General features: G+C 42.1%; 1 protein-coding gene across 2 annotated transcripts in view; it reads left to right on the top strand.

Annotated features, from left to right (window-relative positions):
- Window positions 1-14,084, top strand: part of LOC147016268 (nipped-B-like protein A) — a 263,933-nt gene that overhangs the window by 2,026 nt on the left and 247,823 nt on the right. For both annotated transcript variants that reach the window (XM_085844842.1, XM_085844843.1), the window contains exons 2-6: window positions 102-236; window positions 5,340-6,038; window positions 10,276-10,473; window positions 12,216-12,395; window positions 13,538-13,612. In XM_085844842.1, coding sequence (XP_085700968.1) covers window positions 102-236; window positions 5,340-6,038; window positions 10,276-10,473; window positions 12,216-12,395; window positions 13,538-13,612 — 1,287 coding nt within the window. The remainder of the gene's footprint in view (window positions 1-101; window positions 237-5,339; window positions 6,039-10,275; window positions 10,474-12,215; window positions 12,396-13,537; window positions 13,613-14,084) is intronic.

Here is a 14,084-nt window from a genome sequence, read left to right as displayed (position 1 = left end):
CGAGTCATGGTTTGTTGATACTTTTGTGTTTGTATGATTTGGTAGTTGGCATAAGTTAAAGCTATTTCGGTGCTACATAACCTTCTCTCCCATTTTTGTAGTCTCTCAAACGCACAGGGATGCAGATGGTGTTCCATATGAAGAGGCAGAACTGGAGGCAATGGAAGAAATTGAGAGGATTGAAAGAGAAGCTGCACTGGAGAGAGAACGGGTATCGAAGGAGGTACAAGATAAAGGTTTGTTTATATTTGTCTTTGTTTATAATTGTAAATGCCTGGTGTTGGCTTAGTGGTTAGGATGGAGGCTTGGGATCCCAGGGTCCTGAGTTCAAGCCCTGTTGGCTGCTGAATTAACACCAGGGGGTTGACTCAGCCTGTCATCCTTCCAAGGTCGGCGAAATGAGTGCCAGTGTACTGGTCCGGGTGTATGCCCCGATTAGAATAGGTGTACCATATCCCTGTGTGTCGTAAGAGGCGACCAGTGTTGGCGTCAGGAAGGGCATCCGGCCATAAAACATTGCCTCAAGAAAAAGCCAAACCCCTGCACAGCAGGGAAAAATGGCTGTAAAAACGGTCATTTTATTTATAATTGTAACATCAGACTCAGGCTGAGCAATCAAAGTGAAATCAAATGAGCAACAGTATTCCCCACTTTTTAGTTCAATACATGCTGTTCCTCGTATTATATTCAGACATTGTTTTATGTCTTAATGTACAGGATTATTTTTTTTATCAATACCTCCAGCACTAAAGGTGGACGGATGTGATTTATTTTTGTCTGTTTGTCTATGAGCAGGATATTTTAATACGCTAGAGACAGATACGGATGAAACCTGGTGGACATGTTGGGTGTGTGACAAGGATGAATTGATTTGATTTTGGTGAATACCTCAGATCTGGATATGGGAATTTTAAAGTAATTCTTCACAATTGGGAGATAGGGCCGAAAATTATTTATAGCATGATATTTAAAACGTTGTGGACGGGTTATGATAAAACTTGGTGGTATAGTTTGGTAGGTTACAAGAATAAGCCGATTATATTTTTGTTAAGGCCCGGATCCAGATCCGACCTTTCAGTGGGATGCAAAACGCAAACTCTTCAGCCTCGTGGAGGTATGTGCTCTAACAAGTGCCATTCTAGTTGCACATGTATCATTGTGGATAATGCAGAAAGATGAATCAAATCAAAATTGTTATTGTGCTCTTCGTAATTGATGTTATTCTTCAATGATGTAAAAGTTATTATTTTCACCTTCCATTTTTTTTTCCTTCATTTTTCCCTCTCAAATTGTTCACATTTATTTCTTGAATGTGATAGTTACACTACTTTAGCTTTTCTTGAATGTGATAATAGTGCTCGTTTAACTTTTCTTGAATGTGATAGTTACACGAATATAGCTTTTCTTTAATGTGATATTGGTGCTCGTTTAACTTTTCTTGAATGTGATAGTTACATGAATATAGCTTTTCTTTAATGTGGTAATGGTGCTCGTTTAACTTTTCTTGAATGTGATAGTAACACTAATTAAGCTTTTCTTCAATGTGATAATAGTGCTCCTTTAACTTTTCTTGAATATGATGGTAGCACTAATGTTGCTTTTCTTAAATGTGATAAGTGCTCATTTAACTTTTCTTGAATGTGATAGTTACACTAATATAGCTTTTCTTGAATGTGGTAATAGTTCTCGTGTAACCTTTCTTAAACGTGATGGTAAAACAAATGTAACTTTTCTTGAATGTGATAATAGTGCTCGTTTAACTTTTCTTGAATGTGATAACCCTGGTTGGTCTTCTTGAATATGGTAATAGTGCTTGTCGTCCGGAGATAAACACCACCCAGAGATAAACACTTCCCGGACCTGTCCGGAGACAAACACCGTCCGGACATTATCACTGCTTGGACATGTCCGGAGAGAGAGATGTGTGGGAGGGTGCTGCTCTGTTGAAGGCGGGGGTGGAGCTAGGATATGTGTGTGTATGTGTGTGTGGTGAGAGAGGGAGTCAGAGAGTGAGAGAGAGACACACAGACACATAGTGCTTGGCCGATATTTGCAATTCTTCAGGAATCAGCAGGTTGAAGTCGGTGTGTTTACCGACTGCAGTACGTACTGTAAACATCCCCAAAACCTTGAGTAACTTTCACTCTTGTTTTTGGGGAAATTTCAATAAACAATTTATCAAAACAACGTTGCATTATAGACGTTTCAGGGAGATGGGCATAAACATTAATCTTTATAAACAGCTGCCAATCCTCTTGTGACGGGTGGAAAAAAAATTGCCTTTGTAATTTGCAAAACATGTTAATACGGCAAACGGCTCAGAAATCGGTGCTAACAAGTATACTGTGCTTTGAAACTCACAAAGGGAAACCATAAAACCTTTGTAAATCATGTACCTCTACGTTGCAGGAACTGACGACTGTACATCCCGTTCGGGACACAAACTATACCGCTATTGACTTTCGGGCTCTCGGCAAGTGGCTTAAGCACTCAAGCAAGCACTCCAATTTAATGATTGATAAGGAATGGCTGGCTCGGCTGAAATTGCACACCACATCTGATCCCTTTAACTTTAAAGCCAGTCTTCACCACACCCAGAGCAGTTAAATATATGAAATGATTTTGTTCAAATAAAGACTTTATCCACAAGAGTTGCTGTTGAACAGAGAACAACCCTGGAGGCATCGAAAAGTTTAATCGCCCCAGAAATAAACATTGCAGATAATCTGCCACGTTGCCTGCTCATCTGAGCACGTGTCACGTGGTACATCAGTTCGCAATCCACACAAACATTATAACTTTATTTTAAAATGTCCGTTTCTCACCATATTTGCTTTGATTCCCTGCAGAGCACCTTGCAAAACCTTCAAAAACAGACACAGATCTGGCAGACACTATGGATAAGTAGTCCCTCTGGGGGACAGGGTGCGAGTTCATGCAGTGAATGCATTAAATCATATAGTGTCCCTTTAAGCTCCATCTCGGTTATTTGAAATTTAATGCTTTTACCTTATGAAAAAGGCGTTTTTGGTCAAACTTCCACACAATTTGTTCCAGTCGAGTCTGAATCTATGTCAGCGACTGAAAAAGTGGAAATATAAATCAAATCGGAGTTAAGCAAGGCCGTGAGGCTGCCTAGAACATTTGAGAAGCCTCACTTTCCCCATACAAAATTTCTATATGACCTAAATTCATCAAATTTAAACCTTATTTTCATGGAAATTGTTTTAGTCAAGTCTGAACCTATATTAGCAAACACCAAAAGTGAAAAGAGAAATCGAATAAAACTTAAGACAAAGTCATGAAGCCGCTTGGAAGCATATGGAAGCTCCTCAGCTGAATAAGTAAATCCTCGATACGACGTAAAAACATAAAAAAACAACCGATTTTTCACAAACCTTGCTGCAATCGAGCGTTGAGCTACCTTAGCAACTATGAAAAGTGAAAACAGAAATTGAATTAAAGTTCAAATAAATGCGAGGCCGCTCAAAGCAAAAAACAGCTACCTCGTACATTCTCAAGAGAAAATCCTTTCCCACGTCATAAAACACGATGTTTAAAGCGTCCATGTACAATTATTTCATAATCTAAATGCTTATAACATCAAGCATGTGGTGAAACGCATAACTTCCGTGAAAACATTCATTTAGACATCTTTATAAGAAGAAAACCGGCGTGGCCTTGCATCTATCCGAGGTCCGACCCGCGACGCCATCAGCTGGGCCCCAACTTAAACATTAATTACTCGACCATTATAAATACAGCTTTTCGAAGGTATGAATATCAGGTATTCGATGATGCCAGAAAGGAAAGTGAAAAAACAGCATTTTGAACGCTTTTCCGTTAAGAAATCATTGCGGCCATTTCCAAATCAAGGCATGGTTGAGCAGGCCAAAAATAATGGCGGCTTCAGACCCCAGCGAGGTAACTCAGGATATGCATTGAGACCCCACAGAGCGAGGTGGCTGAGAATCGTTTGATAAAGGATATAATTAAATAAGGCCGTTAATTATCTTCAAAGGGGTGTTTTAATTAACCCAAACACCCAATTTTCACTCACATGTCCTTGGAGTTCCCTTAGTATGCATGCAAAGTTTCAGGCTGATTGGTTTCATGGTTTTGGAGTTATGGAGGAGGACAAGGAACACACACTGACATGCATGCACGCACGCACACACGCACTCACACATTTATTAGTAAAATTACATACTGTTGGAATTTACCTTTTGAACCTTTGAAGACCCAGAAAACCAAAAAGTCCCTGAAGACCTTAAAGACCCTGAGGATCCAGAAGACCCAAAATACTCCGAGGACCCAGAAGACCGTGAAGACACAAAAGACCCAGATGACCCAGAAGAACAAAAACTCCCCAAGGACCCAAAAGCCCCAAGGACCCAAAAGACCCTGAAGACACAAAAGACCCAGATGACCCAAAAGACCCAGAAGATCAAAAAGACCCAAAATACCCCAAGGTCCCGAGAGACAGATTACCCGAAAGTACCCGAGGACCCAAAAGACTCGTGATGACCCAAGAGACCCAGAGGATTCAAAAGACCCAGAGGACCCAAAATAACACAGATGACACAAAGACCCGAAATACCCTGAGGACAAAAAAGACCCTGGGACCCAAAAGACCCTGGGGACCCAAAATACGCCGATGACCCAAAATACCCAGTTCTGGCCAAATTACATCCAGATTTGCTTCAGAGGATCAGCAGAATACCAATTAATGTATAGGGGTGTTTTTATCTTTGCCGGTGGTCTTGGGCGGGGGGGGGGGGTGGGAACGCAAATTCTCTCGGTAAATGTGTATCGTGCAGCGTCGCCACTAGGTGTGGGAGGGTATTACAAGTCACCCCTGTTTACAATACAGTATTCCTGTACCCACGTTTTCCAATGCTGTGAGGTGTTTTGAATTATAAGCAGTAGGTATGTTTTTGCTTCATGCATGTAACCTAGGTTATTTACTTTTCCTATACAGAACTGTCACTTGCCTATACACTGCCAATATATAGGTGTGTGTCAGAAGAACGTGTTGCATACTTGGAACAAGGTCGTCCGAAGGACGGGTACTCTGCTAGTAGTATTATCAAAGCAATTATAGTCGCCTTTACCTTATACCACACATGGTTCACTCTCATTTATAATCATTTGCTGTTATTTTTGTTTTCGGAGCAAATATGTTGAAAGGACAGTTATTTTGATATCGACATGCTTTTATGATTGCCAATAACTACCCATAATGTTTTCTCGAATTTTTGTGAAGAACGCATTGTTGACATGTTCTCTCACACAAAATGTTGTCTCGTAATTGTCCTTTTAATTTCAACCCAATCCAGATAAACCCTTGAAGAAACGTAAACAAGATTCATATACTTCAGCAGCTGGACCCTCACCAGCACCCCCGGCTCCTGTGGCAGCCCCAGCAGCACCCACGGCAACGTCGCTGGTCCAAGACACAAAGCCTGTTTGTCCTTCTCTCCTTGTAAGCATCGACCTTGAGCAAAGGCAAACGTCAAGCATTTCGGCTTGTGAACCCAAAACAAACCCCAGTTGTCCAGCTACGCACTCTCCTCTTCCTAAGCTCTGTGCTGAGGTTCGCCTTCATCCACTCCGTTTGCCCATAGAAGGTTGTGGTCACACAGCAAAGAGTCTTCGAGGTCAAGAAGGGTGCAGTAACGACCCCCGCACTTTAGCTAATGTTCATCTGGAGTCTCATTGTGATGTTCTCAATAAAACCGTGGGAAAGGAGAATTTTGGGAAAATTGTAACGTCAAGGGCTGGGTCAGTAAGGGAAGAGCCGAGGAGGGAAGGATTAGGACGACAGATAGGAAAATCTGTGGAGAGAGTGGGAGGAAAAGGAGATTTCTCGGGAATTAGAATTCCTAGAGAAGTGAAGGTCTCGGAGCCAGTTGTTGTTTTGCATAAACTTCCAATGGACAAGACGTCACATGTGGTGGACAAGGACAGAGAGAGGGATAGAGGTCGAGATCGCCCTGGAGCCAGTGGGAAGATTGGATGGCGGCCAGGAAATGAAGGTGAGAAACTAACGCCTCAACTTTCCCTTTCACTGCTGTATCTACATCTTACCTCTCCCATACTTCTCCTCTCTCCTGTTGTGTGTGTGTGTGTGTGTGTGTGTGTGTGTGTGTGTGTGTGTGTGTGTGTGTGTGTGTGTGTGTGTGTGTATGTGTGTGTGTGTGTGTGTGTGTGTGTGTGTGTGTGTGTGTGTGTGTGTGTGTGTGTGAGATCAAAATATTGGCACCCTTGTAATTTTATCACATAACTCACAATTTTTTTGAAAAATAAGTTGAAATTGACTAAAGTATTTTGCCTCCATAATTCTTTAGTTCACTGTGCATATTACAGAACTTTTTGTTTGATTCATAACTTAATATATCCGTATAAATTAGAAAATAAAAAGAAATGGCATTGACAAAATTATTGATACCCTCGACTTAATATTTGGTATCACAGACTTTGGACAAAATAACTGCAGTCAAGGGCTTCCTATAGCCATGAATGAGCTTTCAACACCTCTCTACTGGTAGTTTGTCCCACTCTTCTTGTGGAAACTGCTCCAGTTCTCCGAGATTTGAAGGGTACCTTCTCCCAACTGCTGTTTTCAGATCTTCCGACAGATATTCATGGGTTTGAAATCTGGACTCATTGCTGGCAACTTCAGAACAGTCCAGAGTTTTGTCTTGAACCATTCCTGGTGCTTTTTGAAATGTGTAAGGCCCATGACCGATGACAGAGACCCAGCTTTCTGACACGGTTGAACATTGTTCTCCAAAATGCTTTGGTAATCTCCTGATTTCATGATACCATGCACACATTCAAGGCACCCAGTGCCAGAAGCAGCACAGCAACCCTAAAACATCAATGAACCTCCTCCATGTTTGACTATAGGGAAGGTGTTCTTTTCTTTGAAGGCTTCATTTTGTGTTGTGTTCACATCGCAATGACGTGCTTTACCAAAAAGCTAATTTGGTCTCATCTGTCCACAGGACATTCTCCCAGAAGGATTGTGGGTTGTTCAGGTGTGTTTTGGCAAACTCCAATCGGGCTTTATGTCTCTCTCTAAGCAGTGGGGTCCTCCTGGTTCTCCTCCCATAAACCCCCTTTCATTGAGTTGGTGACGGATGGTGCAAGTCGAAGCTGTCGTACCTTGTGTCTGAAGGTCAGCTTGAATCTGTTTGGCAGTTGATGAAGGTGCATTCTCCATCATTTGAACAATCCTTCGCTGGAATCTTTAATCAAGTTTTCTCTTGTGGCCACGTCCAGGGATGTTGGCTGCAGTGCTATGGGCCTTAAACTTCCTGATAACATTGCGTACGGTGGACACAGGAACATCAAGGTCTCTAGAGATGGACTTATAGCCTTGAGATTGTCCTTGCTTGGCTACAATCTTGTATCTGATCTCCTTCGACAATTCTCTGGTTTTCTTTCTTTTCTCCGTGCTCATTGCGGTACACACGGCGACACAAAACAGCAGAATGACTCCTTTTCTCTACTCAAACTGATTGAATGAGTGATTTTTATATTGCAGGCACCTGTAACTCGCCACAGGTGAGTTCAATTCCAAAGTAAAGGAGAATAACCTGTTTGAAATTTCATTATTTCTAACAACTTCTAAAAGTTGCCAATAATATTGTCTGAGCCATTTTTGGATTTCTGTGTAGAATAAGTTAAGATTTAGTCATTCTTTCAGCTTTGTTTTGTTTTGTTCCACTGCAAACCAAATAAATACATCTGTGGAGATCAAAAGATTTTTAAATTTCAACAATTTTCTGTAAGAAATGGTAAGTTATTTGAAAAAAGTGCAAGGGTGCCAATATTTTTGGCTATGACTGTGTATACGAGGTGTGTTCAAAAAGTATCCAACCTTAATTTTCCATGCGTAAACAAATGAAGCTAGGGAGGCGTAGTTTGGTGCACATATGTAGGCAATCCTAATTCGTATGCGTGAATATTTTCCCACCTGCAGAAGCTGTCAGTCGCCGACAGACCGCCGATGAGTGAGGAAGTGTAAGTGAGCGCCGTCGGATTTTCGTTTTTGACAAAATGACGGAAAAACTTGAACAACGCCACTGCATCAAATTTTGTGTAAAGCTTGGTGATTCCCAAGTGGAAACGATCTGCAAGATTCAACAGGCCTTCAGGAACGAAGCAATGGGCACCACACAGATAAAAGAGTGGTACAACCGCTTCAAAGATGGTCGCACATCAGTGGAAAGTGAAGCACGTTCTGGTAGGCCCTCAACATCCCGAAATGAGATAGTCATTGACCAAGTGAGGACCCTGCTGATGCAGGATCGTCAAATCACGATCAGATAACTTGCAGACGAGGCGGGCGTCAGCATTGCATCTGTTCATTCCATTGTGACTGAGGATTCGGGCTGAAGGAGAATCTCAGCGAAGTTCGTGCCAAAGCTGCGAACGATCGAGCAGAAGCAACTCCGTTTGGAGATCGCACAGGACATGCTGGAGACTGTGAACAGCGATCCCAACTTCTTCAACACAGTGATCACTGGCGATGAGACCACAGTGATCCGTCATTTTGTCAAAAACGAAAATCCGACGGCGCTCACTTACACTTCTTCACTCATCCGCGGTCTGTCGGCGACTGACAGCTTCTGCAGGCTGGAAAATATTCACACATACGAATTAGGATCACCTACATACGTGCACCAAACCACGCCTCACTAGCTTCATTTGTTTACGCACGAAAAATTAAGGTTGGATACTTTTTGAACACACCTCGTATACTGTATAAATGACTTTTTGTTTTTTATTCATTTTTTTTGCTTTTAGAAGACGATTATTTGTTCCTGGATACTATTTCTCAATTTTTAACCTCCGCCATTGAAGATGGACGGAGGTTACTGTTTTCACCCCTGTCTGTTTGTTTGTTTGTTTGTTTGTGAACAGTATTACGGAAAAACTCCTGGACGGATTTCGACAAAACTTGGTGGGGGGGATTAGGTATGGTCCAAGGATTATGCCATTAGATTTTGGACTTGGTCCAAAGTCCAATATGGCTGCTATGGTGGCCATTTTGAAAAAAATATTTGAATTTTTGTTTTTGCATTTCTACATGTTTTAAGTGATTTCCAACCCCCCAAAAAAATTTGTTAGAGAAAAAAAGAACAAATTTTGCACCTTTTTTTTCAAAAAAATTTCGATTTTATTTTTTTGGCATTTCTACATGCGCGTCGATCTACTTTAGTTTATTCAATCGTGGTTCAGTAGAGTCTGATCCGTTTTGACCTACAATGAATCGGATATCAGGTTCACTTAAGTGACCCAGCAGTATTGGCGGCGGAGGTTTTGCACTCTACCGAGTGCTCCCTCTCTAGTTTAATGCCTATTATTATTATTAATATCTTGCCAAAATGAAGTTTTGCAAGATATGTTAGTCAGCTTGTATGTTTTTTTAAATTATTTATTTATTTTTTGTTTGTCTGTAATCACGTATAAAAAATTCTGCAGAGCACAGTTATCATCGGAAATTTTTGTAACTTCGCATATCAGAGGTCTATAGAAGTCCCTTTCAGTGCACAAAATTTTGAAGGTCAAGGTCAAAGGTCAAGGTCACTTTGGCGCAAATCAGGGGAGTCTACGAAACCCTTATTTTTTGAGTAATTTTTATCGGATCGTCTTCAAACTTCATGGGAATATAGTTCATGGTCTGGCGCTCAGCTGATTAATTTTTGGTGGCGATTGGCCTTGACCTTCATATGTTTTTTTTTTTTTGGTCTGTAATCACGTATAAATCACTCTGCAGAGCACAGTTGTCATTGTAAATTTTTGTAACTTCGCATATCAGAGGCCTATAGTCTAACCTTCATGGTTAGCGCCTCAGTTCAAACATATTTGACCCCAAGGTCAAATTTTCAAGTTTTAGGAACCATATCGTGTAGTACCTCAAATTGAACACCTCGATGAGTGCTTTCTAGATATGTCAAGCTTGAGACATTATGACGTCATTTGGTGACGTTATGAGGCAAAAGCATATTTTTCATGGTTACTCTGTAGAACGATTCTCATCGGAATCTCTCGTAGGCAGATATTCCTCAAGAACTCGCTCCTGGTGGATAGCAGCTCTGTTCACCTCAGTGTGACCTTAAAGAAGTCACACCTGGTCACCTTTTGGCAAGATACGGGTCACCCTGCGGGTGACATTGGTTTATTATTATTATTGTTTATTTTTTACTCATTCACAATTATTTTTTCTTTCAGTATGTCCCATCTTTGTCTCATTTTCCCCAGTTTTTGACCGCTCAATATTGAGTGAGCTTCCACCAGATCTTTTGGCAGAAATTGAATCGACGCTTCCTCTTTGCGAGAGAGTAAAAATAAACGCAAGGAAGAGATCATGCACACTTTCTCGCTCTCCCTCCCGAGCTGGATCACACTCCAGGCCCAGCTATGCCGAACCCAGCTCTCCGGATTCCGAGGGATATGATGGTGAGAAAGAGCTTGGAAAAATATGGAGTATGGCCACACTTAAGAGCGAAAGTGTAGCCTCTAATATTTCACTGTTGGAATATACTGTATTTGAAATAGCGTGGATTACTTATATTGTGTAAGATTGACAGAAGAAGACGTACATGGAAGAATATGAACAGTCCCAAATTGATCATTATAATCATATATGGATGACGAAACGAAAACATGTGGAAAATTTAATGCTTTGAAACGTTAAAAAAAAAAAGCTGTGCTGTTTTGTGTTTCATAAAATCTCCCTCAACACATCCCGTGCTTTCGACATGGTCTTGCACCCCGCCCTGCTCACCAAATTCTCTTCTTATGGTATCCAAGGCAATCTCCACTCATGGCTCGCAGACTTCCTCTCCTGTCGCACTCAACGTGTGGCCCTTTATGGAATTCTGTCATCTCCTCTTCCTGTCCAGGCTGGAGTTCCTCAAGGTAGTGTTCTTGGCCCTGTTCTTTTTCTGTTTTTCAGCAGTCATCTCTCCAACTCTGGAAAATCCTCTTTATCTCTTTGCTGATGACTCTACCCTCTGCCATACCATCTGTCATCCCTCAGATCAGCAAGCAGCAGCCTCTTCACTCTATGCAGATCTGGATAAAATCACAAACTGGTCCAATACTTAGAACATGTCTTTTAATCCTGACAAATCTCACACTCTCACTATGTCTCTCCGAAAGGACCATCTGGAAAAAAATATCCCCATCAACAATCCTCTTGAAGTCCTTTCAGTCAAGTTTTTGGGTCTCACTATCTGCCAATGATATCTCCTGGGAAAGCCACATTTCCAAGCTAGCCTCCTGACCCCATACAAAGTTTTCATCTGCAGCCTGATGGAGTACTGCCCTCCCATTTGAGCTGGTGCTCCCGCCTCACACCTTTCTTCTCGACTTCATGCTGTGGAAACCAAGGAATGAAGGATGATTGTTATCTCCCGCGATAAAGCTGAATCTTTGGGTCTCTCTCTCTCTCATCGTGGGCAGGTTGGTAGTCTTTTCTTTTCCTGTCTTGTCTCCGGCCTCGCCCTCCCTGTTCTGTGATCTGTCCCCCCATATTTTTTCAGGTCGCTCAAGTGTGCCAGCAACCCCCTTCTCTTGAAACTACCAAAATCAACAATTGCTGCTCACCTTCACACTTTCATTCCTCTTTTCCCCCACCTTTGGAATAAACTCAATCACTATTCAATCCCATTCTTCCCTCCAGGCCTTCAGAACAGCTGTTCACCACCATGTGTTATCATCCCCCATCCAAATCCTGATCTTTTCTACCCCCGATAATCCACCCAAGCCCACCTCCTTCAAATTCCATGCTTTCCTTCCTGAAAGTCCCTGTAATGTCCATCTTGTATTCCCCCATGTTTCCCACCCCATCCCTCTCCCTTCCACAGATCTCCGAATGTCTCTGTTCCCCACTGTTTTGTGCTTCCCTCTCTCTCCCCTCTTGTCTGCTGCTCCCTTTGTTATATGTTCTGTGTTAGCTCTTTTCTGAGCCTCAATATTGTGTACAAAAATATATAAAGAAAAGCTGTGTTTGTGTTTACATATTCTCATATTCTACAAACCACGAGTAAGCCCATTTCAGACTTTGCAAGTTCAAAAGATAAATGTCGTATTTTAATCCGAAATGCCAAACTGGGAGTCATTGAATGTTTGCAACCGGGCCGTAAAATTCAATAATTTGACATTCAGAAATCTCCTCTCTTGTTTTTGTCTTTTAGTTCCTCGGAAGAAGATTAAAAAAGAAGACAGAAGAGAGAGGGAAAGAGAAAGGGAAAGGGAGAGGGATAGGGAAAGAGTAAGACGAAGTTTTGGTGAAGGAAGGAGGATGTTGGGAGGGAGAAGTCGATCGGAGAGAGAGCCAAGCCTGGAAGAAGAGTCTCCCCCGAGTCCAACTGAAAGTTAGCTCTATTTTTTTTTTGTTTTGTATTTCCATCCCATTCCTGATGTAATCTCCCCCCCCCCCACCCCTCAGTGTGTTTCCCTTCCCCCTCGCCATGCTGTCCTTCCCCCCTCGTCATGTTTCCCTTCCCCCTCACCATTTTTCCCTCTCCCCTCACCGTGTTTCCTTCCTCCCCACCCCCAGCATGTTTCCCTTTCCCCCTCGCCATGCTGTCCTTTCCCCGTTGCCATGCTGTCCTTTCCCCCTCGTCATGTTTCCCTTCCCCTCTCACCATTTTTCCCTCTCCCCTCACGGTGTTTCCTTCCCCCACCCCCATCATGTTTCCCTTCCCCTGTGCCACGTTCCCGCCCCCCACCCCGAACATGTTGTCCTTCCCCCTCGTCATGTTTCCCTTCCCCTCTCATCATTTTTCCCTTTCTCCTCACCGTGTTTCCTGCGCCCCCCCCCGCCCTCACCCACCGAACATGTTTACCTTTCCCACTTTTCCTGGAATGGCCTACTTGTCCTGTTTTTTGAATAAGAATGCTCCAGGCACTTTAACCAACACTTGCAGATGTTTAAATCACCTTTTCTTTCATATAAAATACTACAAATGCGTTGGTAAAAACCATGCCTTTTCCACAAAACCACATGTCCCGTCCACAAAACCACATGTCCCGCTAGACTGGGGAAGAGTCCACTCGCCCTTTGCCATGGAGATGACGCAACACATGGGAAAAACATGAATATGCATGAAGCAAGAAATGTGTGGAACATAAACATGCATGAAGCAAAACATGAATAGACATTTTACATTCAAACTTGGTTTCATCACACTCCTTGCCATGCTTCCCTTCCCTCCTCACCGTGTTTCCCTTCCCCCTTGCCATGTTTCCCTTTCCTCCTCGCATGGTTCCCTTATTTTCTCTGCTGCATTTCTTCTGTTCTTGTACTTTCAGCTCCTCTTATGTATTTTTAATTTATTGTTGATAATTATACACCCCTTGTCCCCCCCCCCACTTCTACTTTCCTTGTCATCCTTTCTAGTTTGTGTCTTTTCTTCTTTTATCATGTTCTTTTGACTTCTGTATTCTTGTTTTTCCATGTTTACGTTTTGTTTTCCTCTTGAAATTTGCACGATGTATCTTCTAAAAATTGCAGTTGCGAGAAAACGACAGAAGGAAAGAGAGCGATTGAAGAAAAAGAAGATGTATGAACCCAAGCTTACAACACAAGGTGTCCTTTTTCTTGAACACTTTCCATTTCTTTATTCTTTCTTAATCTTCCACGTTTTATTCCCCCTTGCATCACACGAGTCATAATAATTGTGGTTAATCCTATTTTTGGTTTTTAGCTCACTTGAACTTTAGTCACCTGAACTTTAGCTCAACTAAACTTTTGAACTTATGTGATGGAGCAGTGTCCGTAAGTGAGTCAGTCAGTCAGTCAGTCAGTCTGTAAACACTTCAGTCATTATCGCTTGAACAAAACACACGGTTTTGATGAAAATTGGCAACAAGCTTCATATCTGATGCCTAACGAAGATATATTGACTACAATCTGCGCTCATTTAGGAGGTTTATTGGGTGGGGGGGGGGTTAACCCCCAAAATAGGTATTTGCTGTCTCCTCCGAAACTACACACACAATTTTGTTGAAACCTGACCACAACCTTCATCACCCGTGATGTACCGAAGTGTATCGACTAC

This window comes from Eptatretus burgeri, chromosome 11, assembly GCF_056783735.1.
Source record: "Eptatretus burgeri isolate ZD-2024b chromosome 11, Ebu_testis_v1, whole genome shotgun sequence".
Lineage (NCBI taxonomy): Eukaryota > Metazoa > Chordata > Myxini > Myxiniformes > Myxinidae > Eptatretus > Eptatretus burgeri.
This window is presented reverse-complemented; position numbering and strand designations above follow the sequence as displayed.